Source organism: Pristis pectinata, chromosome 6, assembly GCF_009764475.1.
Source record: "Pristis pectinata isolate sPriPec2 chromosome 6, sPriPec2.1.pri, whole genome shotgun sequence".
Taxonomy (NCBI): Eukaryota; Metazoa; Chordata; class Chondrichthyes; order Rhinopristiformes; family Pristidae; genus Pristis; species Pristis pectinata.
In genome coordinates, this window is record NC_067410.1 from 164,575 (window position 1) to 189,594 (window position 25,020).

The 25,020-nt window shown below is 45.1% G+C and overlaps 1 protein-coding gene across 5 annotated transcripts in view; it reads right to left on the reverse strand.

Annotated features, from left to right (window-relative positions):
• Positions 1-25,020, reverse strand: part of rft1 (RFT1 homolog) — a 93,917-nt gene that overhangs the window by 38,714 nt on the left and 30,183 nt on the right. For all 5 annotated transcript variants that reach the window (XM_052018440.1, XM_052018436.1, XM_052018439.1 and 2 more), the window contains one exon: positions 16,524-16,658. In XM_052018440.1, the coding sequence (XP_051874400.1) occupies positions 16,524-16,658 (135 nt within the window). The remainder of the gene's footprint in view (positions 1-16,523; positions 16,659-25,020) is intronic.

A 25,020-nucleotide genomic window follows, 5' to 3' on the forward strand; every position in this document is an offset into this window, starting at 1 on the left:
TGATCTGGTTAAGAAAAAGACAGAGGTGTATAGCAGGTATAGGCAATTAGGAACAAATGAGGTACCGTAAGAGTACAGAAAATGTAAGAAAAGACTAAAGAAGGAAATCAGGAATGCAAAAAGAAGACACGAGGTTGCTTTGGCAGATAATGTGAAGGCAAACCCGAAGGGTTTCTGCAAGTATACTAAGAGTGAAAGGGACAAAATTGGTCCCCTAGAAGATCAGTGGTCTTCTATGTGTGGAGCCTCAGGAGATGGGGGAGATTTTTGCATCAGTATTTACTCAGGAAACTGGCATAGGGGATATGGAAGGAAGGGAAACAAGCAGTAGTGTCATGGAACATAAAGAGATTAAAGAGGAGGAGGTGCTTGCTGCCATACAGCGAATAAAGGTCGATAAATCCCCTGGGCCTGACATGATATTTCCTCGGACATTGAGAGAGATTAGTGTAGAAATTGCAGGGGCCCTGGCAGATATATTTAAAATGTCCTTAGCAACAGGTGCAGTGTCGGAGGACTGGAGGGTAGCTCATGTTGTTCCATTGTTTAAAAAAGGGTCTAAAAGTAAACCAAGTAATTACAGGCCAATGAGCCTGACATCAGTAGTAGGTAAATTATTGGAAGGTGTTCTGAGAGATCGGATACACAAGTATTTGGGCAGCCAAGGGCTGATTAAGGATAGCTAGCATGGCTTTGTGTGTGGTAGATCGTGCTTAATGAACCTTGTAGAGTTTTTCGAGGAAGTTACCAAGAAAGTAGATGAAGGAAAGGCTGTGGATGTTGTCTACATGGACTTTAGTAAGGCCTTTGACAAGGTCCCACATGGGAGGTTAGTTCAGAAGGTGCAGGCATTAGGTATCCATGGAGTTGTAAACTGGATTCGAAATTGGCTGTGTGGTAGAAGACAGACAGTGGTAGTGGATGATAGTTTCTCAGACTGGAGGCCTGTAAACAGTGGTGTGCCTCAGGGATCTGCTGGGTGCATTGTTGTTTGTTATCTATATCAATGATCCAGATGATCATGTGGTAAATTGGATCAGCAAGTTTGCTGATGACACTAAGATTGGAGGCGTTGTGGACAGCGAGGAAGACTTTCAAAGCTTGCAGAGGGATCTGGACCAACTGGAAAAATGGACCAGAAAATGGCAGATGGAATTTAATGCAGACAAGTGTGAGGTGTTGCATTTTGGAAGGACAAATCAAGGTAGGACATACACAGTAAATGGTAGGGCACTGAGGAGTGCGGAGGAACAAAGGGATCTGGGAGTTCAGGTTAGAACATAGAACAATTACAGCACAATTCAGGCCCTTCGACCCACAAAGCCGTGCTGAACATGTCCCTACCTAGAAATTACTAGGCTTACCCATAGCCCTCTATTTTACTCAGCTCAATATACCTATCTAACAGTCTCTTGAAAGACCCGATCATATCAGCCTCCACCACCGTTTCCGGCAGCCCACTCCCGCACTCACCACTCTCTGAGTAAAAAACTTACCCCCGACATCTCCTCCATATCTACTCTCCAGCACCTTAAACCTATGTCCTCTTGTGGCCACCAATTCAGCCCTGGGGAAAAGTTTCTGACCATCTACCCCATCAATACCTCTCATCATCTCATACACTTCAATCAGGTCCCCCCCATCCTCCGTCTCTCCAAGGAGAAAAGGCCGAGTTCCCTCAACCTGCTTTCATAAGGCATGCTCCGCATTCCAGGCAGCATCCTCGTAAATCTCCCCTGCACCCTCTCTATGGCCTCCACATCCCTCCTGTAGCGAGGCCACCAGAACTGAGCACAATACTCCAAGTGGGGTCTGACCAGGGATCTATATAGCTGCAACAATACCTCACGGCTCCTAAATTCAATTCCCCTATTGATGAAGGACAATACATCATATACCTTCTTAAACACAGAGTCAACCTGCGTAGCCGCTTTGAGCGTCCTATGGACTCGGACCCCAAGATCCCTCTGATCCTCCACACTGCCAAGAGTCCTACCATTAAGACTATATTCCGCCAACATATTTGACCTACCAAAATGAACCACATCACACTTATCTGGGTTGAACTGCATCTGCCACTTCTCAGCCCAACTCTGCATCCTATCTATGTCCCTCTGAAACCTCTGACAGCCCTCCAAACTATCAACAACACCCCCAACCTTCGTGTCATCTGCAAACTTACTAACCCACCCCTCCACTTCCTCATCCAGGTCATTTATAAAAATCACAAATAGTAAGGTTCCCAGTACAGATCCCTGAGGTACACCACTGGTCACCAATCTCCACTCAGAAATACGACCCTTCAACAACCACTCTTTGCCTTCTGTGGGCCAGCCAGTTCTGGATCCACACTGCAGTGTCCCCTTGGATCCCATGTCTCCTCACCTTCTCCATAAGCCTCGCATGGGGTACCTTATCAAACGCCTTGCTGAAATCCATATACACTACATCTACTACTCTCCCTTCATTGATGTGCTTAGTCACATCCTCAAAAAATTCAATCAGGCTCGTAAGGCAGGACCTGCCCTTAACAAAGCCATCCTGACTATTCCTAATCATATTATACTCCTCCAAATGTTCATAAATCCTGCCTCTCAGGATCTTCTCCATCAGCTTACCAACCACTGAAGTAAGACTCACCGGTCTATAATTTCCTGGGCTATCCCTACTCCCCTTCTTGAATAAGGGAACAACATCCGCAACCCTCCAATCTTCCGGAACCTCTCCCATCTCCATGGATGACGCAAAGATCATCGTCAGAGGCTCCGCAGTCTCCTCCCTCGCCTCCCACAGCAACCTGGGGTACATCTCATCCAGTCCCAGCAACTTATCTAACTTGATGCTTTCCAAAAGTTTCAGCACCACCCCTTTTCTAATATCTACATGCTCAAGCTTTTCAGCCTGCTGCAAGTCCTCACTACAATCCCCCAGATCTTTATCCGTGGTGAATACTGACGTAAAGTATTCATTAAGTACCTCTGCTATTTCTTCCGTATCCATACACACTTTCCCACTGCTGCACTTGATAGGCCCTATCCTTTCGCATTTCATCCTCTTACTCTTTACATACTTGTAGAATGCCTTGGGGTTTTCCTTAATCCTGCCCGCCAAGGCCTTCTCATGTCCCCTTCTGGCTCTCCTAATCTCTTAAGTTCCTTCCTTTTAGCCTTGTACTCCTCCAGATCTTTAACATTACCTAGCTCTCTGTACCTTTTATATGCTTTTCTTTTCCTTTTGACAAGATTTATTATAGCCTTTGTACACCACGGTTCCTGTATCCTATCATGACTCCCCTGTCTCATCAGAACATGCCTGTGCAGAGCTCCACACAAATATCCCCTGAATATTTGCCACATATCTTCCATACTCTTCCCAGAGAACATCTGTTCCCAATTTAATCTTCCAACTTCCTGCCTGAGAGCCTCATAATTTCCTTTACTCCAGTAAACACCTTTCTAGCCTGTCTGTCCCTATCCCTCTCCAGTGCTAATGTAAAGGAGATAGAATTATGATCACTATCACCAAAATGTTCACCCACTGAAAGATCTGACACCTGACCAGGTTCATTACCCAATATCAAATCAAGCACAGCCTCTCGTCTTGTAGGTCAATCTACATACTGTGTCAAGAACCCTTCCTGAACACACCTAACAAACTCCACCCCATCTAAACCCCTCACTGTCTGGAGATGCCAATCGATGTTTGGGAAATTAAAATCCCCCATCACAACAACTCTGTTATTCTCACACCTTTCTAGGATCTGCTTTCCTATCTGCTCCTCAATAACCCTGTCACTATTGGACAGCCTATAAAAAACACCCAGCACCATTATTGACCCCTTCCTGTTCCTAACCTCCACTCTCAGAGACTCCGTAGACAATCCCTCCACAACGTCCACCTTTTCCGCAGCTGTGACACTATCTCTGATCAACAGTGCCACTCCCCCACCTGTCTTGCCTCCCTCCCTGTCCCTCCTGAAACATCTAAAACCCGGCACTTGAATCAACCATTCCAGTCCCGGAGCCATCCAAGTCTCCGTAATGGCCACCACATCATAGCTCCAAGTATCAATTCAAGCTCTAAGCTCATCCGCCTTGTTCACAACACTCCTTGCGTTAAACTAGACATATCTCAAGCCTGTCTGAACACATCCCTTCTCTATCACCTGCCTACGGTACTTACTCCTAGCCTCCTCTATTTGAGAGCCAAACACCTCTTCAGTACGGATCCCACCCCCCCCAACAATTCTAGTTTAAACTCTCCCCAGTAGCCTTAGCAAACCTCCCCACCAGTATGTTGGTCCCCCTGGGATTCAAGTGCAACCCGTCCTCTTTGGAAAGGTCATACCTGCCCCAAAAGAGGCCCCAATGATCCAGAAAACTGAATCCCTGCTCCTTACTCCAATCCCTCAACCACACATTTAACCTCCTCCTCATTCTGTTCCTATACCCACTGTCGCTTTGCACAGGCAGTAATCTGGAAATTACTACCTTTGAGGTCCTGCTTCTCAACTTCCTTCCTAATTCTCTATAGTCTCTTTTCAGGACCTCATTCCTTTCCTTACCTATGTCGTTGGCACCAATATGTACCACGACCTCTGGTTGTTCTCCCTCCCCCTTCAGGATATCTTGGACGTGATCAAAAACATCCCGGACGCTGGCACCTGGGAGGCAAACTACCTTCCAAGTTTCTTTCCTGCGTCCACAGAATCGCTTGTCTGCCCACCTAACTATAGTCCCCTATCACTAGTGCCCTCCTCACTCCTTCCCTACCCATCTGAGCCACAGGGTTGGGCTCTGTGCCAGAGACACTGCCACTGTTGCTTCCCCCAGGTAGGCTGTCTCCCCCAGCAGTACTCAAGCAGGAGTACTTATTGTCAAGGGGTACAGTCACAGGGGTACTCTCTAGTACCTGACTCTTCCCCTTTCCCTTCCCCTTCCCCCTCCTGACTGTGACCCAACTGCTTGATTCCGATGGTCCCGGCGTGACCACCTGCCTATAACTCCTCTCCATCACCTCCTCACTCTCCCTGACCAGACGAAGGTCATCGAGCTGCATCTCCAGTTCCCTAACACAGTCCCTCAGGAGCTGCAGCTCGACACACCGGGCGCAGACATAGCCTTCCCGGAGGCAGGGAGACTTCGGGAACTCCCACATTTGACACCGAGTACAGGAAACCGCACTCATACTCCTTCCTTAACTTAAGTCACCTACCTTTCCTCGCCCCTTTACGCCAAAGCCCAGAACACTCTGCTCCCTCTCACTCCACTGCCCGCTCCGATGCTGCGCACTGGATATGGCAGTTAGCTTTTTAAACTGCCCACGCTGCACCTGTGCAGTCCAGCCCCCACTCTACCACTTAAAACTTTTACAACCCTTATAAAAGTACCTTATAAAAACACTAACCCTAATAAATTACAACCCTATTAAGAACTAAGCCTTATACTTAAAACCCTAATAAAAAGATAAAGAAAAACTTATCTGCTCCGAAGCGAAGCCCACGAAGCCTCCAAAGTTTTTTTTCTTTTTTCTGTCCCCGCTATAAAGAAGGCTTTTGGCATCCTGGCATTCATAAATCAAAGTATTGAGTATAGCAGTTGGGACGTTATGGTGAGGTTGTATTGGTGAGGCCAAATTTGTAGTATAGTGTGCAGTTCTGGTCACCTAACTATAGGAAGGATATCAGTAAGACTGAAAGAGTGCAGAGAAGATTTACTAGAATGTTGCCGGGTCTTCAGAAGTTGAGTTACAGGCAAAGATTGAACAGGTTAGGTCTTTATTCCTTGGAGCGCAGAAGAATGGGGGAGATTTGATAGAGGTTTACAAAATTATGAGGGGTACAGACAGAGTTAATGTGAGTAGGCTCTTTCCACCTAGGTTAGGAGAGATAAGTACGAGAGGACATGGCTTCAGGGTGAAAGGGGAAAGATTTAGGGGAAACATTAGGGGGAACTTCTTCACTCAGAGAGTGGCGGGAGTGTGGAATGAGCTGCCATCTGACGTGGTAAATACGGGCTCACTCTTAAGTTTTAAGAATAAATTGGATAGATACATGGATGGGAGAGGTCGGGAGGGTTATTGACTGGGTGCAGGTCAATGGGACTAGTGGAATAAAGTTTCAGCACAGACTAGAAGGGCTGAATGGCCTGTTTTCTGTGCTGTAGTGTTCTATGGTTCAAGGGTAGTTCCATGCACCAGTGAGGGTAAGAATAGGATGATTTGGCAGATGAATGCATGGTGGAGAAATTGGTGCATGGGGCAGGGTTTCAGATTTGTTGATCGTTGGGATCTCTTTTGGGGAAGGTACGACCTGTACAAAAGGGACGAGTTACACCTGAAATGGAGGGGGACCAATATTCTTGCGGGCAGGTTTGCTAGAACTGTTGGGGAAGGTTTAAACTAGTTTGTCAGGGGGATGGGAACTTGAGTGATAGGTCAGAGGTTGGTTCATTTACTGTACAAGTAGATGCAGAGTGTAGAAAGACTGTGACAGAGGATAGGCAGTTGAAAGGGCAAAATTGCAGTCAGTTGGATAAGCTGTCTACTTTAATGTGAGAAGTATCAGGAACAAAGGTGATGAACTTAGAGCGTGGGTAAGCACGTGGAACTATGACATGGTGGCCATTACAGAGATTTGGCTGTCACAAGGGCAGGAATGGCTGCTGGATACTCTGGGGTTTATATGTTTCAAAAGGAACAGGGGCGGAGATACAAGAGGTGGGGGGGTGGCTTTGCTGATCAGGGACAGTGTCACAGCTGTAGAAAGGGAGAATGTCCTGGAGGAATCGTCCACTGAGTCAGTGTGGATGGAAGTCAGAAACAGGAAGGGAGTGATCACTCTATTGGGAGTATTCTACAGACCCCCCCAATAGCAGCAGAGACACTGAGGAGCAGATCGGGAGGCAGATTTTGGAGAGTTGCAAAAATAACAGGGTTGTTGTCATGGGTGATTTCACCTTCCCAGTACTGGTTGGCACCTCCTTAGTGTAAAGGGGATAGATGGGACAGAGTTTGTTAGGTGTGTACAGGAAGGGTTCCTGACACAGTATGTGGACAGGCCGACTAGAGGAGAGGCCGTACTGGACCTGGTACTAGGCAATGAGCCTGGTCAGGTTTCAGATCTCTTGGTGGCGGAGCATTTTGGAGACAGTGACCACAACTCCTTGACCTTTACCATAGCCTTGGTGAGGGATAGGAGGAGACGATATGGGAAAGTATTTAACTGGGGGAGGGGAGTTATGATGCTATTAGGCTGGTACTTGGGAGCGTAAATTGGGAACAGATGTTCTTGGGGCACAGCGGAAATGTGGAGGTTGCTTAGGGAGTACTTGCATGGGGCTCTGGATAAGTTTTTCCCACTGAGGCAGGGTAAGGATGGTAGAGTGAAGAAACCGTGGTTGACATGAGATGTAGAATATCTTGTCAAGAGGAAGAAAGAAGTTTACCTAAAGTTCAGAAAGCATGGATCAGACAGGGCTCTGGAGAAGTACAAGGTAGCCAGGAGGGAGCTTAAGAATGGACTTAGGAGAGCTAGAAGAGGGCATGAGAAGTCCTTGGCAAGTAGGAAAACCCCAAGGAATTCTACTCGTATGTGAAGAATAAGAGGATGACTAGAGTGAGGGTAGGATCGATCAAGGATAAAAGAGGAAACATGTGCCTGGAGTTGGAAGAGGTAGGGAAAGTCCTTAATGAATACTTTGCTTCAGTATTCACCAGAAAGAGAGACCTTGACGTTTGAGAGGATGGTGTACGACAGACTGATATGCTGGGGCATGTTGATGTGGGAAAGAGTATGTGCTTAGAACTACTGAAAAACATTAGGATAGATAAGTCATCGGGGCTGGACGGGATATATCCAAGGTTATTACGGGAAGCTAGGGAAGAGATTGCTGCACCCTTGGCGACAATCTTTGCATCCTCACTGGCCACAGGAGTAGTGCCAGGTGATATTGCAGCTCTATCGAACTCTGGTCAGACCACACTTGGGAGTATTGTGTTCAGTTCTGGTCACCTCATTATAGAAAGGATGTGGAAGCTTTAGAGAGGGTGCAGAGGAGATTTACCAGGATGTTGCCTGGATTGGAGAACATGTCTTATGAGGACAGGTTGAGCGAGCTAGGGCTTTTTTCTTTGGAGAGGAGGATGAGAGGTGACTGGATAGAGGTGTACAAGATGATAAGAGGCATAGATCGAGTGGACAGAGACTTTTTCCCAGTGCAACAATGGCTAAAACGAGGGGACATAATTTTAAGGTGATTGGAGGAAGGTATAAGGGGGATGTCAGGGCTAAGTTTTTTTACACAAAGGGTGGTGGGTGCGTGGAATGCCCTGCCGGCAGAGGTTGTGGGGGCAGGTACATTAGGGACATTTAAGAGGCTCTTAGATAGACACATGAATGATAGAAAAACAGTGGGCTATGTGGGAGGGAAGGGTTAGATAGATCTTAGAGCAGGATAAAATGGCACAACATTGTGGGCCGAAGGGCCTGTACTGTGCTGTAGTGTTCTATGTTCTTTTTCCCAGGGTTGGGGAATCAAGAACCAGAGGGCATAGGTTTAAGGCTTACGGAATGCTTGCATTTATTAATCGGGGTATTGGGTATAGGACTGAAGAAGTTATAAAGCATCTCTGTGGAAATCTGTTTAGGCTGCAATTAGAGTATTGCGTGCATTTCTGCTCACCTCACTATAGGAAGGATGTTGAGGCTTTAGAGAGGGTCAGAGGAGGTTTACTAGGATGCTGCCTGGATTAGAGGGCATGCGCTATCAGGAGAGGCTAGACAAACTTGGGCTCTTTTCTCTGGAGCAGTGGAGGCTGAGGGGTGATCTGTTGGAAATGTATAAAATTATAACGGGCATAGATAGTGTGGACAAGCAATATCTTTTCCCCATTATTGAGCGATCCAATACCAGAGGGCATGAATTTAAGGTGAGAGGGGGTAGGTTCAGAACAGATGTGAGGGTGGTCATGAGAGAGTGGTGGATGCCTGGAATGCATTGCCTGATAGGGTGGTGGAGGCAAATTCATTGGGGGCTTTTAAGAGGGGCTTGGATGGGCACATGAATGAGAGGAAAATAGAGGGATATGGGCATTCTGTAGGTAGGAGGGAAGAGCTACGTCGGCACAACATTGTGGGCCGAAGGGCCTATTCTGTGCTTTACTGTTCTATGTTCTATGTAAGGTGAGAAGGGAAAAATTTAATAGGAACTTGAGGGATAACTTTTTTTACACAAAGTTTGCACTGCACTTTCTCTGTAGCTGTGACACTTTACTCTGTACTGTTATTGTTTTTACCTGTACTACCTCAATGCACTCTGTACTAACTCAATGTAACTGCACTGTGTAATGAACTGACCTGTACGATCAGTATGCAAGACAAGTTTTTCACAGTACCTCAGTACAAGTGACAATAATAAACCAATATCAATACTATGAACTTGGACCCAAGATCCCTCTGCTCATCAACACTGTAAAGGGTCTTGCCATTAACAGTGTACTGTCTCCTTACATTTGACCTCCCAAGGTGCAACACTTCACATTTGGCCAGGTTGAACTCCATCTGCCATTTCTCCGCCCATATCTGCAACTGATCTATATCCCACTGTATCCTTTACCAGTCGTTTACGCTATCCACAACACCACCAATCTTTGTATCATCTACAAACTTACTAACCCACCCATGTACATTTTCATCCAGGTCATTTATATACATCACAAACAGCAGAGGTCCCAGTACAGATCCCTGAGGAACACCACTCCAGCTAGAATAAGTCCCATTGACCACTACTCTGTCTTCTATGGGCAAGCCAGTTCTGAATCGAAACTGCCAATTCACCATGGATCCCATGTGTCTTAATCTTCTGGGTGAGCTTTCCATGAGGGACCTTGTCAAACACCTTACTCAAATCCATGTAGACAACATCCACACCTCTATCTTCATCAATCACCCTCGTCACCTCATCAAAAAACTTAATCATGTTAGTAAGGCGCGACTTGCCCTACACAAAGCCATGCTGACTGTTCCTAATTAGGCTATAGTTTTCCAAATGCTCATAAATCCTTTCCCCAAGCATCCTCTCCAGTAAGTTCCTACCACTGATGTGAGACTCATCGGTCTATAGTTACCAAGATTATCCCTGTTTCCCTTCTTGAATAATGGAACAACATTAGCTACCCAGCAGTCCTCTGGGACCTTGCCTGTGCCTAGAGAGGACAAGATATTGGTCAAGGCCCCAGCAATTTCATCTCTTGCTTCTCTCAATAGCCTGGGGTATATCCCATCAGGCCCTGGGGATTTAATGCTCTTTAAGAGATCCAACACTACCTCCTCCTTTATCTCAAAATGTCCTAGCTTATTAGATCACAAGATAAAGGAGAGAAGTAGGCCATTCAGCCCATCGAGTCTGCTCCATGAGCTAAACTAATACTATTCCTATCTAGCCCCAATTTCCAGCCTTATCCCCATATCCCTTGCTACATTGACTAATTAGATATCTATCAATCTCCTCCTTAAACACCCCCAATGATTGGGCCTCCACAGCTGTACGTGGAAAAGAATTCCATAATTTCACTACCCTCTGGCTAAAGAAATTTCTCCTCATTTCTGTTTTAAACCGGTACCCTCTAATTCTAAGTGTGCCCTCTAGTCCTGGACTCACCCACCAGGGGAAACAGCTTAACCACATCATCTCTGTCCAGACCTTTCAACATTCTAAATGTTTCTATGAGGTCCCCTCTCATTCTTCTGTACTCCAATGAATACAGTCCAAGAGCCGACAAATGCTCATCATAAGTAAGACCTTTCATTCCGGGAATGATCCTTGTAAATCTTTTCCGAACCCTCTCCAACATTAGTACATCCTTCCTAAGATACGGGGCCCAAAACTGTGCACAGTACTTCAAATGAGGCCTCACCAGTGCCCCATAGAGCCTCATCAAACCTTCCTTACTTTTATACTTTATACCTCTCGAAATAAGTGCCAACATAGCATTCGCTTTCTTTACCGCCAATCCAACCTGGTGGTTAACCTTTAGGGTATCCTGCACAATTACCCCCAAGTCCCTTTGTACTTCTGTACTTTGAATTTTCTCCCCATCTAGATAATAATCTGCCCGTTTATTTCTTTTTCCAAAGTGTACAACCACACATTTCTCAACATTGAATCTCATCTGCCATTTCTTTGCCCATTCTCCTAAACTATCTAAGTCTTTCTGCAACCTTCCTATTTCTTCAGTACTCCCTGCTCCTCCATCTATCTTGGTGTCGTCTGCAAACTTAGCCACAAAACCATTTACTCCATAGAAACATAGAACAATACAGCACAATACAGGCCCTTCAGCCCACCATGTTGTGCCGCCCTTCAAACCACACCTAAGACTATCTAACCCCTTCCTCCCACATATCCCTCTATCTTAAATTCCTCCATATGCTTATCTAACAATGTCTTGAACTTGTCCAATGTATCAGCCTCCACCACCACCCCAGGCAGCGCATTCTATGCACCAACCACTCTCTGGGTGTAAAACCTCCCTCTGACATCTCCTTTGAACTTCCCACCCAATACCTTAAAGCCATGTCCTCTTGACTTGAGCATTGGCGCCCTGGGAAAGAGGCTCTGGCTGTCCACTCTATCTGTTCCTCTCAATATCTTGTGTACCTCTATCATGTCTCCCCTCATCCTCCTTCTCTCCAATGAGTAAAGCCCTAGCAACCTTAGTCTCTCCACATATTCCATACTCTCCAATCCAGGCAACATCCTGGTAAATCTCCTCTGCACACTTTCCAATGCCTCCACATCCTTCCTATAATGAGGCGACCAGAACTGGACACAGTACTCTAAGTCTGGCCTAACCAGAGTTTTGTAAAGCTGCACCATCACTTCGCAGCTCTTAAACTCAATCCCACGACTTGTGAAAGCTAACATCCCATAAGCTTTCTTAACTACCCTAACCACCTGCGAGGCTACTTTCAGTGATCTGTGGATATGAACCCCCAGATCCCTCTGCTCCTCTACACTGCCCAGAGTCCTGCCATTTACCTTGTACTCTGCCTTGGAGTTTGTCCTTCCAAAGTGTATTACCTCACACTTCTCTAGATTGAACTCCATCTGTCACTTGTCAGCCCAGCTCTGCATCCTATCAATACCCCTCTGCAAGCTTCGACAGCCCTCCACACTATCCACAACACCACCAATCTTTGTGTCATCTGCAAACTTGCTAACCCAGCCTTCCACCCCCTCAACTAAGTCGTTAATAAATATCACAAAAAGTAGAGGTACCAGAACCGATCCCTGTGGGACACCACTAGTCACAGCCCTCCAATCAGAATGCACTCCCTCCACCACAACCCTCTGCTTTCTACAGGAAAGCCAATTTTGAATCCACACAGCCAAGCTTCCCCGGATCCCTTGGCCTCTGACCTTCTGAAGAAGCCTACCATGTGGAACCTTGTCAAACACCTTACTAAAATCCATGTAGACCACATCCACTGCACTACCCTCATCAATCTTCCTGGTCATCTCCTCAAAGAACCCTATCAGGCTAGTGAGGCAAGATCTTCCCTTCACAAAGCCATGCTGGCTGTCCCTAATCAGTCCATGTTTCTCCAAATGCTCATAGATCCTATCTCTTAGAATCCTTTCCTACAGCTTACCCACCACAGATGTAAGGATCACCAGTCTGTAATTCCCTGGACTATCCCTACTACCTTTTTTGAATAAGGGGACAACATTCGCCACCCTCCAATCCTCCGGTACCATCCCCATTGACAACGAGGACTCAAAGATCCTAACCAACGGTTCAGCAATCTCCTCCCTTGCCTCATGAAGCAGCCTGGGGAATATTCCGTCAGGCCCCGGGGACTTATCTGTCCTAATATCATCGTCTCTCTTAATATCTACATACTCTAGAACATTACCCTCACCTATACTGTTCTCAGCATCATCAAGACAGCTCTCCTTGGTGAATACTGAAGAGAAGTATTCATTGAGAACCTCAACCACTTCTACAGCTTCCAGGCACATCCTCCCACCTTTGTCTTTAATTGGACCTACCTTTACCCTAGTCATCCTTCTGCTCTTCACGTACGAGAAAAAAGCCTTGGGATTCTCCTTAACCCTACCGCCAAAGCCTTTTCATGTCCCCTTCTTGCTCTCCTCAGCCCTTTCTTAAGTTCCTTCCTTGCTACTCTATATTGATCACGAGCCCTGTCCGATCCTTGCTGCTTACACCTTATGTATGCTGCCCTCTTTATCCTAACTAGCTGTTCCACCTCTCTCATCACCCACAGTTCCTTCACCCTACCATTTCTTCTCTGCCTCACTGGGACAAATTTATCCCTAACATCCTGCAAAAGATCCCTGAACATCAACCACATCTCCATAGTACATTTCCCTTCAAAAATGTCATCCCAATTTACACTCAAGTTCTCGCCTTATAGCCTCATAATTCACCTTTCCCCAATTAAATATCTTCCCGTCCTCTTTGCTCCTATCCCTGTCCATGACAATTCTAAAGGTTATGGAGCAATGGTCACTGTCCCCCAAATGCTCACGCACCGGTAGATCTGTCACCTGACCCAGTTCATTACTTGAAACTAGATCTAATATGGCATTCCCTCTAGTCGGCCTGTCAACATACTGTGTCAGGAATCCGTCCTGGACACACTTAACAAACTGCGCCCCGTCTAAACCTTTGGCACTAAGTAGGTGCCAATCAATATTTGGATAGTTGAAGTCTCCCATTATAATAACCCTGTTATTTTCACATCTCTCCAAAAACTGCCTCCCAATCTGCTCCTCAGTATCCCTACTGCTACCGGGAGGCCTATAGAATACTCCCAGCAGGGTAACTGTCCCTTTCTTATTCCTAACTTCCACCCATACTGACTCTAGAGAGGATCCTTCTACATTATCTACCCTTTCTGCAGCTGTAACAGTGTCCCTGACCAGTATCACCACCCCTCCTCCTCTTCTTCCCCCCTCCCTATCCCTTTTAAAACATTGAAAACCAGGAATATTCAATATCCATTCCTGCCCCGATGTCAGCCATGTCTCTGTAATAGCCACAATATCATAATCCCATGTACTTATCCAAGCTCTCAGTTCATCTCCTTTATTCCTGATGCTTCTCGCATTTTTTTTTGTTTTCTTAAAAAAAACACGTGAAATGCATCTTTTTGCGTTACTGAGAATGCGTACGAGAATTGCACCACTCTTCTGGCACCAACATAGCACGCCCACAACTTCCTAACCCGTATGTCTTTGGAACGTGGGAGGAAACCGGAGCACCCGGAGGAAACCCACATAGACATGGGGAGAACGTACAAACTCCTTACAGACAGCGGCCGGAATTGAACCCAAGTCGCTGGAGCTGTAATAGTGTTATGCTAACCGCTACACTACCGTGCCATGTATTTTACCGCACAGGCATAGTAGGCTGAATGGCCTCCTTTACTGCAGGATTATGTGTAGCATTTTCCTGGACCCAGCCCACCATCAGACCCAAAGCCTGAGGTTTCTACCCAACAAATCAAAGACCCCCACCACCCTGGACATTCTCTCTTCTCCCCCCTCCCATCGGGCAGAAGATATAAAAGCCTGAAAGCATGTACCACCAGGCTCAAGGACAGCTTCTATCCTGCTGTTATAAGACTATTGAACGGTTCCCTAGTACAATAAGATGGACTCTTGACTTCACAATCTACCTCGTTATGACCTTATTTTCTGCCTGCACTGCACTTTCTCTGTAACTATGACACTTTATTCTGCATTCTGTTATTGTTTTCCCTTGTACTACCTCAATGCCCTGTTATCATGAATTAATCTGTACGGACGGTATGCAAGACAAGTATCCAAATCCATAATCCAAATCATTAATGTACAGAGTAAAAAGAAGGGGCCCCAACACCGACCCCTGCGGAACACCACTAGTAACTGGTAGCCAACCAGAACAGGATCCCTTTATTCCCACCCTTTGCTTTCTGCCAACCAGCCAATGCTCTACCTATTCCGATATCCTACCTGTAACTCCATGCACTCTCATCTTATTAATCAGCCTCTTGTGCGGCACCTTGTCGAAGGCCTTTTGAAAGTCTAAATACACAACATCCACAGCCTCTCCCTTATCCACCCTACCTGAGATTTCCTCAAAAAACTCCAGTAGGTTGGTCAGGCAGGATCCTCCCTTCACGAAACCATGCTGCCTTGGGCCTATCTTGCCTTGCACCTCTAGGTATTCCATAACCTCATCCTTGAGGATCGATTCCAATAACTTTCCTGCCACCGATGTCAGACTAATAGTTCTGTAATTTCCTTTATGCTGCCTCCCACCCTTCTTATACAGCGGAACTACATTTGCAATCTTCCAGTCCTCTGGAACCATGCCGGAGTCTATTGATTCCTGGAAAATTATCACCAATGCCTCCGCAATCTCTGAAGCCACCTCCTTCAGAACCCGAGAGTGTACCTCATCCGGTCCGGGAGACTTTTCTGTCTTTAGTCCATTTAGCTTCCCAAGCACCTTCTCTCTAGTAATCTTAACTGAATTCAGTTCTATCCCGAGACCCCTGACTATCCGGTATATTACTGATGTCCTCCACAGTGAAGACCGATGCAAGATACTCATTTAGTTCCTCTGCCATCTCTCTGTTATCCATTATAATCTCTCCTGCATCGTTTTCAATTGGTCCTATATCAACCCGTGCCTCTCTTTTACTCTTCATATATTTAAAAAAACTCTTGGTATCTTTTTGAATGTTATCTGCCAACTTCCTTTCATAATTCATCTTTCTTTCCTAATGACCTTCTTAGTTTCTTTCTGTAAATTTTTAAAAGTTTCCCAGTCTTCTGTTTTCCCACTAATTTTTGCTTCCTTGTATGCCCTCCCTTTTGCTTTTATTTTAGCCTTCACCTCTCTCGTTATCCACATTTGTGCCATTTTTCCATTCATAACCTTTTTTCTTGGAATATATCTATCCTGCACTTTCCTTATTTCTTGTAGGAATTCCATCCATTTCTGCTCTGCCGTCCCTCCAACTAGCTTACTATTCCAATCAATTTGGGCCAGTTCCTCACTCATGCCACTGTAATTTCCTTTGTTCCACTGAAATGTTGACACATCTGATATCAGCTTCCCCTTTTCAAATTTGAAACTGAAACTGAACTCAATCATATTGTGATCGCTAGTTACTAATAGTTCCTTTACCTTTAATTCCCTAATCACCTCCGGTTTGTTACACAGCACCCATGCTCCACACTGATCTCCCTATCCTCCACATCCTTCTCCTTGGTAACTACTGATGCAAAGTACTCATTAAGGACCTCACCCACATCCTTCGCTTCCAGGCACATGTTCCCTCCTTTATCCTTGAGTGGTCCTACCCTCTCCCTAGTTATTCTCTTGCTCTTGACGTATGTATAGAATGCCTTGGGAATCTCTTTAATCCTACTTGCCAAGGACTTTTCATGGCCCCTCAAACTCTGACACAGAGCATTGTCAGTGGTGAGGAGGACCACACTACTTACTTGGTAAGGCAGAGGTTTAGGCAGTAAGTCAGTCAATGTAGAGAGGGGAAAAGACTTCCTCTGTGCTTCCCTTGAGCCAACAAATTTCATAAAATACAGCAGGTAGCATGTGAGGAGGGTACTTGAGTACAGGAGCTGGTAGAGAAAAGGAAAAGAATTAGCTTGTGGCTGCTGTATGCAGATCAAAGAACAAACAGTTCCAACAAATATATTCCCCTGTCCTCATTTAAGGGTCTCATTTTCCCCAAGGCATTCACCAATCCTACCCAACTCCCCAAGACATCAACCAGGATTCTATACTGTTACCTCCATAAGATCATAAACAAAGCAGTTAAGGTGAAACTCAAATTAAACAGCAGTGATCCCAGTCAGAAACTCAGTCACACTGAAATCAGTCCCCTTAAACTGGGAGTCTTGGAACAATAATAAAAGCCCACATATCAAGAATAATTTTAAGAAAACAGAAACCCCTGCATGATTCAAAATTTTTTGAAATATTTGAGACAGTTTAAAGGCCAATATTTTAGAACATGGAACAATACAACACAGTACAGGCCCTTCAGTCCACGATGTTGTGCCGACCCATATAAACCTACTCCATGATCAATCTAACCCTACCCTCCTATACAGCCCATAACCCTCCATTTTTCTTACATCCATGTGCCAATCTAAGAATCTTTTAAATGTCCCTCTTGTATCAGCCTCTAGCATCACTCCCAGCCATGCATTCCAGGCACCCACAACTCTCTGTGTAAACAAAAAACTTACCCCTGACATCTCCCCTAAACTTTCCTCCTCTGACTTTAAACAGATGTCCTCTGGTATTGGCCATTGCCACCCCGGGGAAAAGGTGCTTGCTGTCCACTCTGTCTATGCCCCTCATAATCTTGTACACTTCTATCAAGTCACCTCTCATCCTGCATCGCTCCAAAGGAAAGATCCATAGCTTGTTCCTCATAATACATGTTCTCTAATCCAGGCAGCATCCTGGTAAATCTCCTCTGCAACCTCGCCAAAACTTCCACATCCTTCCTATTATGAGGCGACCAGAACTGAACACAATACACTATCTAACCAGAGTTTTATAGAGCTGCAACATTATCTCGCAACTCGAACTGAATCCCCTGACTAATGAAGGCCAGCATACCATACACCTTCTTAACCACCCTATCAACTTGTGTGGCAACAATGAGGGATCTATGGACTTGGATCCCAAGATCCCACTGTTCGGCCACACTGCTCAGAATCCTGCCATTAACCTTGTACTCTGCCTTCAAGTTCATTCTTCCTAAGTGTATCACTTCACACTTTTCCAGATTGAACTCCATCTGCCACTTCTCTGCCCAACTCTGCATCCTGTCTATATCCTGTTGTAACCTATGACAACCTTCTACACTATCCACAACACCTCCAACCTTCATGTTATCTGCAAACTTACTAACCCATCCCTCCACTTCCTCATCGAAGTCATTTATAAAAATTACAAAGAGCAGGGGTTCCAGAACAAATCCCTGCGGAACACCCACCTCTCGGCAGAATATTCTTCATCTACTACCACACTCTGTCTTCTGTGGGCAAGCGGCAAGCCAATTCCAAATCCACACAGCCAAGTCTCCATGGATCCCATGCCTCATGACTTTCTGGATGAGCCTACCATGGGGAACCTTGTCAAACACCTTACTAAAGTCCATATACACCACATCCACTGCTCTACCTTCATCAATTTGTTTTGTCACCTTCTCGAAAAACTCAATTAGGCTCGTGAAACATGACCTACCCCTCACAAAGCTATGCTGACTATCCCTAATAAGACTATGCTTCTCCAAATGCTCGTAAATCCTGTCCCTAGGAATCCTCCCCAATAGCTTGCCTACCACTGACATAAGACTCACTGGCCTAAAGTTCCCATGATTATCCCTATTATCTTTCTTGAACAAGGGAACAACATTTGCCATCCTCTAATCCTCCAGCACCTCTCCCATGGTCAGGGAGGATGCAAATATCAGCTTCAACGCCCCAGCAATCTCTTCCCTTGCTTCCCTTAATAACCTGGGGTATATCCCCTCCTAAACCTTAAGTAAACTTCCTTCTTCCCTCTTGACTAAATGTTTCACCTCTCTTGTCAACCATGGTTTCTTTATCCTACCATCTTTTCTCTGTCTCAGTGGGACAAACATATCCAGAAACCCATGCAAGTGGTCCCTAAACAGCCTCAACATGTCTGTTGTGCATTTCCCTGAGAGCATCTGTTCCCAATTTACGCTCCCAAGCTCCTGCCTGATACCAATGTAATTAGCTCTCCCCAATTTAAAACTTTCCCATATCATCTGCTCCTATCCTTGTGCATCGCTAAGCAAAAGGTCAGAGAGTTGTGGTCACTGTCTCTGAAATGTTGGCCCACTGAGAAGTCTGTCACCTGATCAGGTTCATTGCCTAGTACTCAATCCAGTATGGCCTTTCCACATACCGTGTCAGGAATCCTTCCTGAATACACCTAACAAATTCTGCCCCATCTAAACCTTTTGCACTAAGGAGGTGCCAATCAATACTACGGAAGTTGGTCTCCCATTATAACAACCGTTAATTTTGCACCTTTCCAAAATCTGCCTACTTATCTGCTCCTCAGTGTCCCAGTTGCTACTAAGGAGCCTATAGAATACTCCCAATAGAGTGATTGTTCCCTTCCTGTTTCTGACTTCCACCCACACTGACTCAGTAGACTATCCCTCCATTATGTCCTCCCTTTCTGCAGCTGTGATACTTTCCCTGATTAGCAATACCACTCCTCCCCTCTTTTATCTCCCTCCCTATCCCTTTTGAGATATCTAAACCCCGGAATATCAAGCAGCCAATCCTGCCCTTGCGACAGCCAAGTCTGTAATGGCCACAACATCATAATTCCATGTATTGATCCATGCTCTAAGTTCAGCTCCCTTATTCTTAATACTTCTTGCATTAAACACATTTCAATCCATCCAACTGACTGCATTTGTCCCCTATCCACTGCCTGTCCTTCCTCACAGTCTCTCTGCATAATACATCTACCTACACCAACTGCTCCATCATCTGACCTAACACTCTACTTCTCATCCCTCTGCCAACCTTGTTTAAACCCTCCCCAACAACTCTAGCAAACCTGCCCGCAAGGACACTGGTCCTTCTTGAGTTCAGGTGTAATCCGCCCCTTTTGTCCCCAGAAGGGATCCCAGTGATCCACAAATCTGAAAGCCTGCCCCTGCACCAACTCTTCAGCCACACATTTGTCCACCGTATCTTCCTATTCTTACCCTCTCTGGCAGCAATCCAGAGAACCACTTGGAATCCAGCAAGGGAATGCAAACTTGTTGCACTTCCCCATCATTTAGGGTGGGGAAATAAGTTTGAACAGGAAATTCTTAACTGATTTCAAAGAGGAATGGCTGCAAAGTATGGAGGTAAATACCAATATTTTAAGATTGCTTTAAATTTGTTTGTGTTCTTTTCAAGTGGCTTTGAAGTATTTTATAACATTGTTTAAACATGTCTTATTTAAAGTACCAATCTTAACATTTTTAAGTGATTTGTGTATATTTAATAGTTTTGAATGGTCCTTAACATTTGACTTTGGTGATGGGGTAACCTCTGGAGACATTAATTTGGGTCAAAATTAAATGGGGTGGTAAATGAAAACCAGCACACACTTGTCAAAGACAAAACAAGTTCTACTAACTTAAGTTTTTTAATAACTTAGTGGGTTCATGAGGATTATTCAGTTAATGTTCTGTACCCAGACTTAGAACATAGAACATTACAGCACGGTACATGCCCTTAGGTCCACGATGTTGTGCTAACATTTTATCCTGCTCTAATATCTATCTAACCCTTCCCTCCCACATAGCCCTCCATTTCTCTATCATCCATTGGCTATCTAAGAGTCTCTTAAATGTCCCTAATGTATCTGCCCCCACCAACTCTACCGGCAGTGCATTCCATGCACCCACCACTCTCTGTGTAAAAAAAAACTTACCTCTGACATCCCCCTTATACTTTCCTCCAATCACCTTAAAATTATGCCCCCTCATGTTAGTCATTTTTGCTCTGGGAAAAAGTCTCTGACTGTCCACTCAAACTATGCCTCTTATCATCTTGTACACCTCTATCAGGTCACCTCTCATCCTCCTTCCCTCCAAAGAGAAAAGCCCGAGCTCACTCAACCCATCCTCATAAGACATGCTCACCAATCCAGGCAGCATCCTGGTAAATCTTCTCTGCACCCTCTCTAAAGCTTGCACAAAAGGTTGAACACTTGCAAAGGGTTTTTGGTAACATATCACAATGAGCTTTCTCAGAAAATTAAAATCCACATGATCAAAGTGGCAGCACGTTGATAAAGGACAGAAGCATTGGTTTTGAACTGGAGGAGCATGGATATTTGTCCCACAGGGCCAGAGTTAGGACCACTGTTCTTTTTGATACATATTCAAGTCCTGGAACTTCCTATAAGGAACATAAATTCATAACAGCATAGAAAATGGCCATTCAACCTATCAAATCTGTGCTGTCTCTTTGTAGAGCAATCTATTCGGTCCCATTTCCCAACCCTTTCCCTACACCCAGATGGTATTTACCCACAAGTATTTATCCACTTGCTTAGTGAATTACTGATCAACATTACGAAAAAGGAAGTGTGGGCAGTCTTGAGGAGCATAAAGGTGGGTAAATCCATAGGGCCTGACCAAGTGTATCCCAGGATGTTGTAGGAAACAAGGGAAGAAACTACAGGATTCCTGGCAGAGATTTTTCTATCTTTAGCCATATGAGGCACTGGAAGACTGGAGGGTGGCAAAAGTTTATTTAATGACTGCATGGACAAGCCAGAGAACTACAGGTTGGTGAGCCTAATATCAGTGGTGGGAAAGTTACTGGAGGATTCTGAGACAGGATCCATCTGCATTTGGAAAGCACTGATTAGGGATAGTCAACATGGCTTTGTGCATGGGAAATCGTCTTATGAATTTAACTGAATTTTTTTGAAGAAGTGACCAAGAGGATTGACAACGGTCGGGTGGTAATGTTGCCTTCATAGACTTCAGCAAGGCTTTTGACAAGGTCCCACATGATAGGCTGATCGAGAAGGTTAGATCACATGGGATCCTGGGTGAGATAGTCAATTACATACAAAATTGGCTTAGTGGAAGGAGTCAGAGGGTGGTGATGGAGGATTGTTATTCAAATTGGAGGCCTGTGATCAGTGGTGTGCCAGAAGGATGTTGGATTAGGGTTTAAATTTTTTCTTTCTTGAAGTTATAACTTTCTTTATGCTCGCTTATATGTTTGTATAATCACCTGTTTGTCTGTAAATTTTTAGTAACATAGTATAGTTGATTCTGTACTTCTGTAGTTTCCTTGTCTGTAAGACTTAAGTGTAGCTCGCAGTACTTTTCTACTGACTGCCGTTATCAAGAAGACTCTCTTATCTTTCCAGTTTAGACTAGTTTGCAGTAAAAAGGGAGAGCTCGAGACAGGTTCTTTGTTACTTTGTGTTACTTGCCTTGCTTGCTGTTACAAGCTGTCACTGCTTGACCTGTACTTTGATGAACATCTAATAAAACGGCTGTAACCATAAGATTTGTGCCTCATTCTTAACTCCCGAAGAACCTTCTGGACAACATCATCTCCAGTTCTAACAGGGATCAGTGCTGGGTCCCTTGTTTGTCATAAATGAATGATCTGGATGAGAATGCAGCTGGAATGATTGGTAAGTTTGCAGATGTCACCAAAATTGTGGTGTGGTGGTCCATAAAGAAGGTTGCCTAAGGTTACAACAGGATCTAGATCAACTGCAAAAGTGGGCAAGGAATGGCAGATGGAATTTAACTCAGACAGGTGCAAAGTGATGCATTTTGGGAAGTTAAACCAGGGCAGGACTTACATAGTGAATGATACAGCCCTGGGAGAGTTGTAGAACAGTGACCTTGGGTTACAAGTACATAGTCCCCTGAAAGTGGAGACACTACTACATGAACATTCCTTCATTATTCCTTGCACCATTTTTTTTTTTAAGTAATTTATAGTAATATGTCTTTGCACTATACTGCTGCCGCAAAACAACAAATTTCATGACATACAAGTCAGTGATAATAAATCTGATTCTGACACAAGTTGAGATGAATGGTCTTGACTTGAAACATCAACTGTCCATTTGACTCCACAGATGCTGCCAGATGGCAGCTTGTTTGTTGCTCCTCCAGTTAAGTAGTTTTATTCCACAATGCTCCTTGCCCTCTCATGTAATAGGAACAGGAGTTGGTCATAGAGTCATGCAGCTTGCAAAAAGGCCCTACAGCCACATGCCAACAATCAAGTACCCATCTATACTAACCCCATCTATAAAAATAAACTTGGTCTGTGGCTTTCTAGACCCAGATTCCTTGAGCCTGATCAACCTGATCTGATTTTGGACTCGAGTTGACTTTCCTGAATGTTTCCCATAACTTTGATCTATACTGACCAGCACAAAACATAGAACAGCACAGCATGTCTGTGCCAACCAAGATGCCAAATTAAACTAATCTTATTTGCCTGCACACCTCTATATCCCTCCATTACCAGCATGTTCATGTGCTGGCAGAGGTTGTGGGGACAGATACATTAGGGACATTTAAGAGACTCTTAGATAGACACATGAATGATAGAGAAATGGAGGGCTACATGGGAGGAAAGGGGTAGATAAATCTTAAGGCAGGATAAAATGTCGACACAACATTGTGGGCCGAAGGGCCTGTGCTGTGCTGTAACGTTCTATGTTCTAAGTGCCTCTTAAATGGAACTCTCACGTCTGCTTCACCACCCCTGCCAGCACGTTCCAGGCATTTAGCACGCTCTGTGTATATAAAAAATAAAATTTGGTCTGTGGCTTCCTATGCCCAGGCTCCTTGAGTCTGATCAACCTGATCTGATCTTGGGCTCAAGTTGACTTTTCCTGCATGTATCCCATAACTTTGATTTCCCTATCGTCCAAAATTATTCATTATATTCCAATGACAACATCCACAGATCTCTGGGGCACTGGGCTGCAAAGATTCATGACCTTCCAAGGAGGTGCCTCCACATCTATGCTAAATGGGTGCTTCCTTAGTTTGAAAATATGCTCCTAGTTCTAGATTCCCCTGAAAGGGGAAATTTTAGCCTCTCTAGCCCTCTCCACCAGTTAATAAGGTCATAGGTGATCTGACTATAACCTTCACATTCTACTCAAATTGACCTTGTAAGACCTCTCTCTTTGTTTGACCCATCTTGTTGTTACTAACATGTGCCATGATTACTGGTATGTCTCTTCAAGGTGCTCTGCAGCTGCTCCACGACATTCCTAACCCCAGCACCAGAGAGGCAACATCTCACCCTGGAATCATGTTTGAGGCCACAGAAAGTCTCGTCCCACCAACCCGGTTCCATTCCCAGGTGTGGTGGAGGGGCCGCGGCTCCGGGAGCCCAGCGCCCCAGTGGCAAGAGAGGGTGGACCGGCCCCAGCCTTGTGGGCGTGCGCAGAGGGGAGATCAGCTACACCCTACCTTGTGGGCATGCACAGAGAAGGACATCAACAGGGAAACAGCGGCGCTCTAACTTAAAAGCATGCACAGAGAGAAGATCGATAGGGATATGGTGGCACTCTACCCTGTGAGCATGCGCAAAGGACACGATGGGTGTAGATAAGGTGGATGGTCACAGCCTTTTCCCTAGGGTCGGGGAGTCTAAAACCAGAGGGCGCGGATTTAAGGTAAGAGGGGAAAGATTTAAAGGGGATCTGAGGGGTAACACTTTCACCCACAGGGAGGTCAGTTTATGGAATGAGCTGCCAGAGGAAGTGGTTGAGGCAGGTACATTAACATTTAAAAGCCACGTGGACAGGTGCATGAATAGGAAAGGTTTAGAGGGATAATGGGCCAAACGCAGGCAAATGGGACTGGTTTAGATGGGAATCTTGGTCGGCATGGACCAGTTGGGCCAAAGGGCCTGTTTCTGTGCTGTGTGACTTTGTGACTCAAATCTGTTTTCCTTACAGTTGAATCCCCTAGCAGTGTAGCTCTCCCGCTCTTTTTCCTTCTATCCTTTGCTGCAGAGCCACCATGGTCCTAGAAATTTGGTTCTTGCTGCAATCCCCCAAGAACCCATCATCCCAAACAACATCCAGTGCAGGATATCTACTAGAGATAGGGAATGATACAGGGTATTCCTGCACTGCCTGCTTTCCTCCACTCTGCCTAGCAGTCACTCATTTCCTTTCTGCTTGTGCAGTCTTTGCTTGAACTGTGATCACCTTACTAAGCTTTTTATCCATTAAGTCACATGGAATCTATGATGAGTTGGTACATTAGATCCGAAATTGGCCTTGTCTGATTAACAAGTTTGCAGATGACACAAAAATTGGAGGAGTTGTAGATAGCAAGGAAGGTCATCAAAGGATACAGAAAATATAGATACTTGGGCAGAGAAATGGCAGATGTAGTTTAATCCAGGC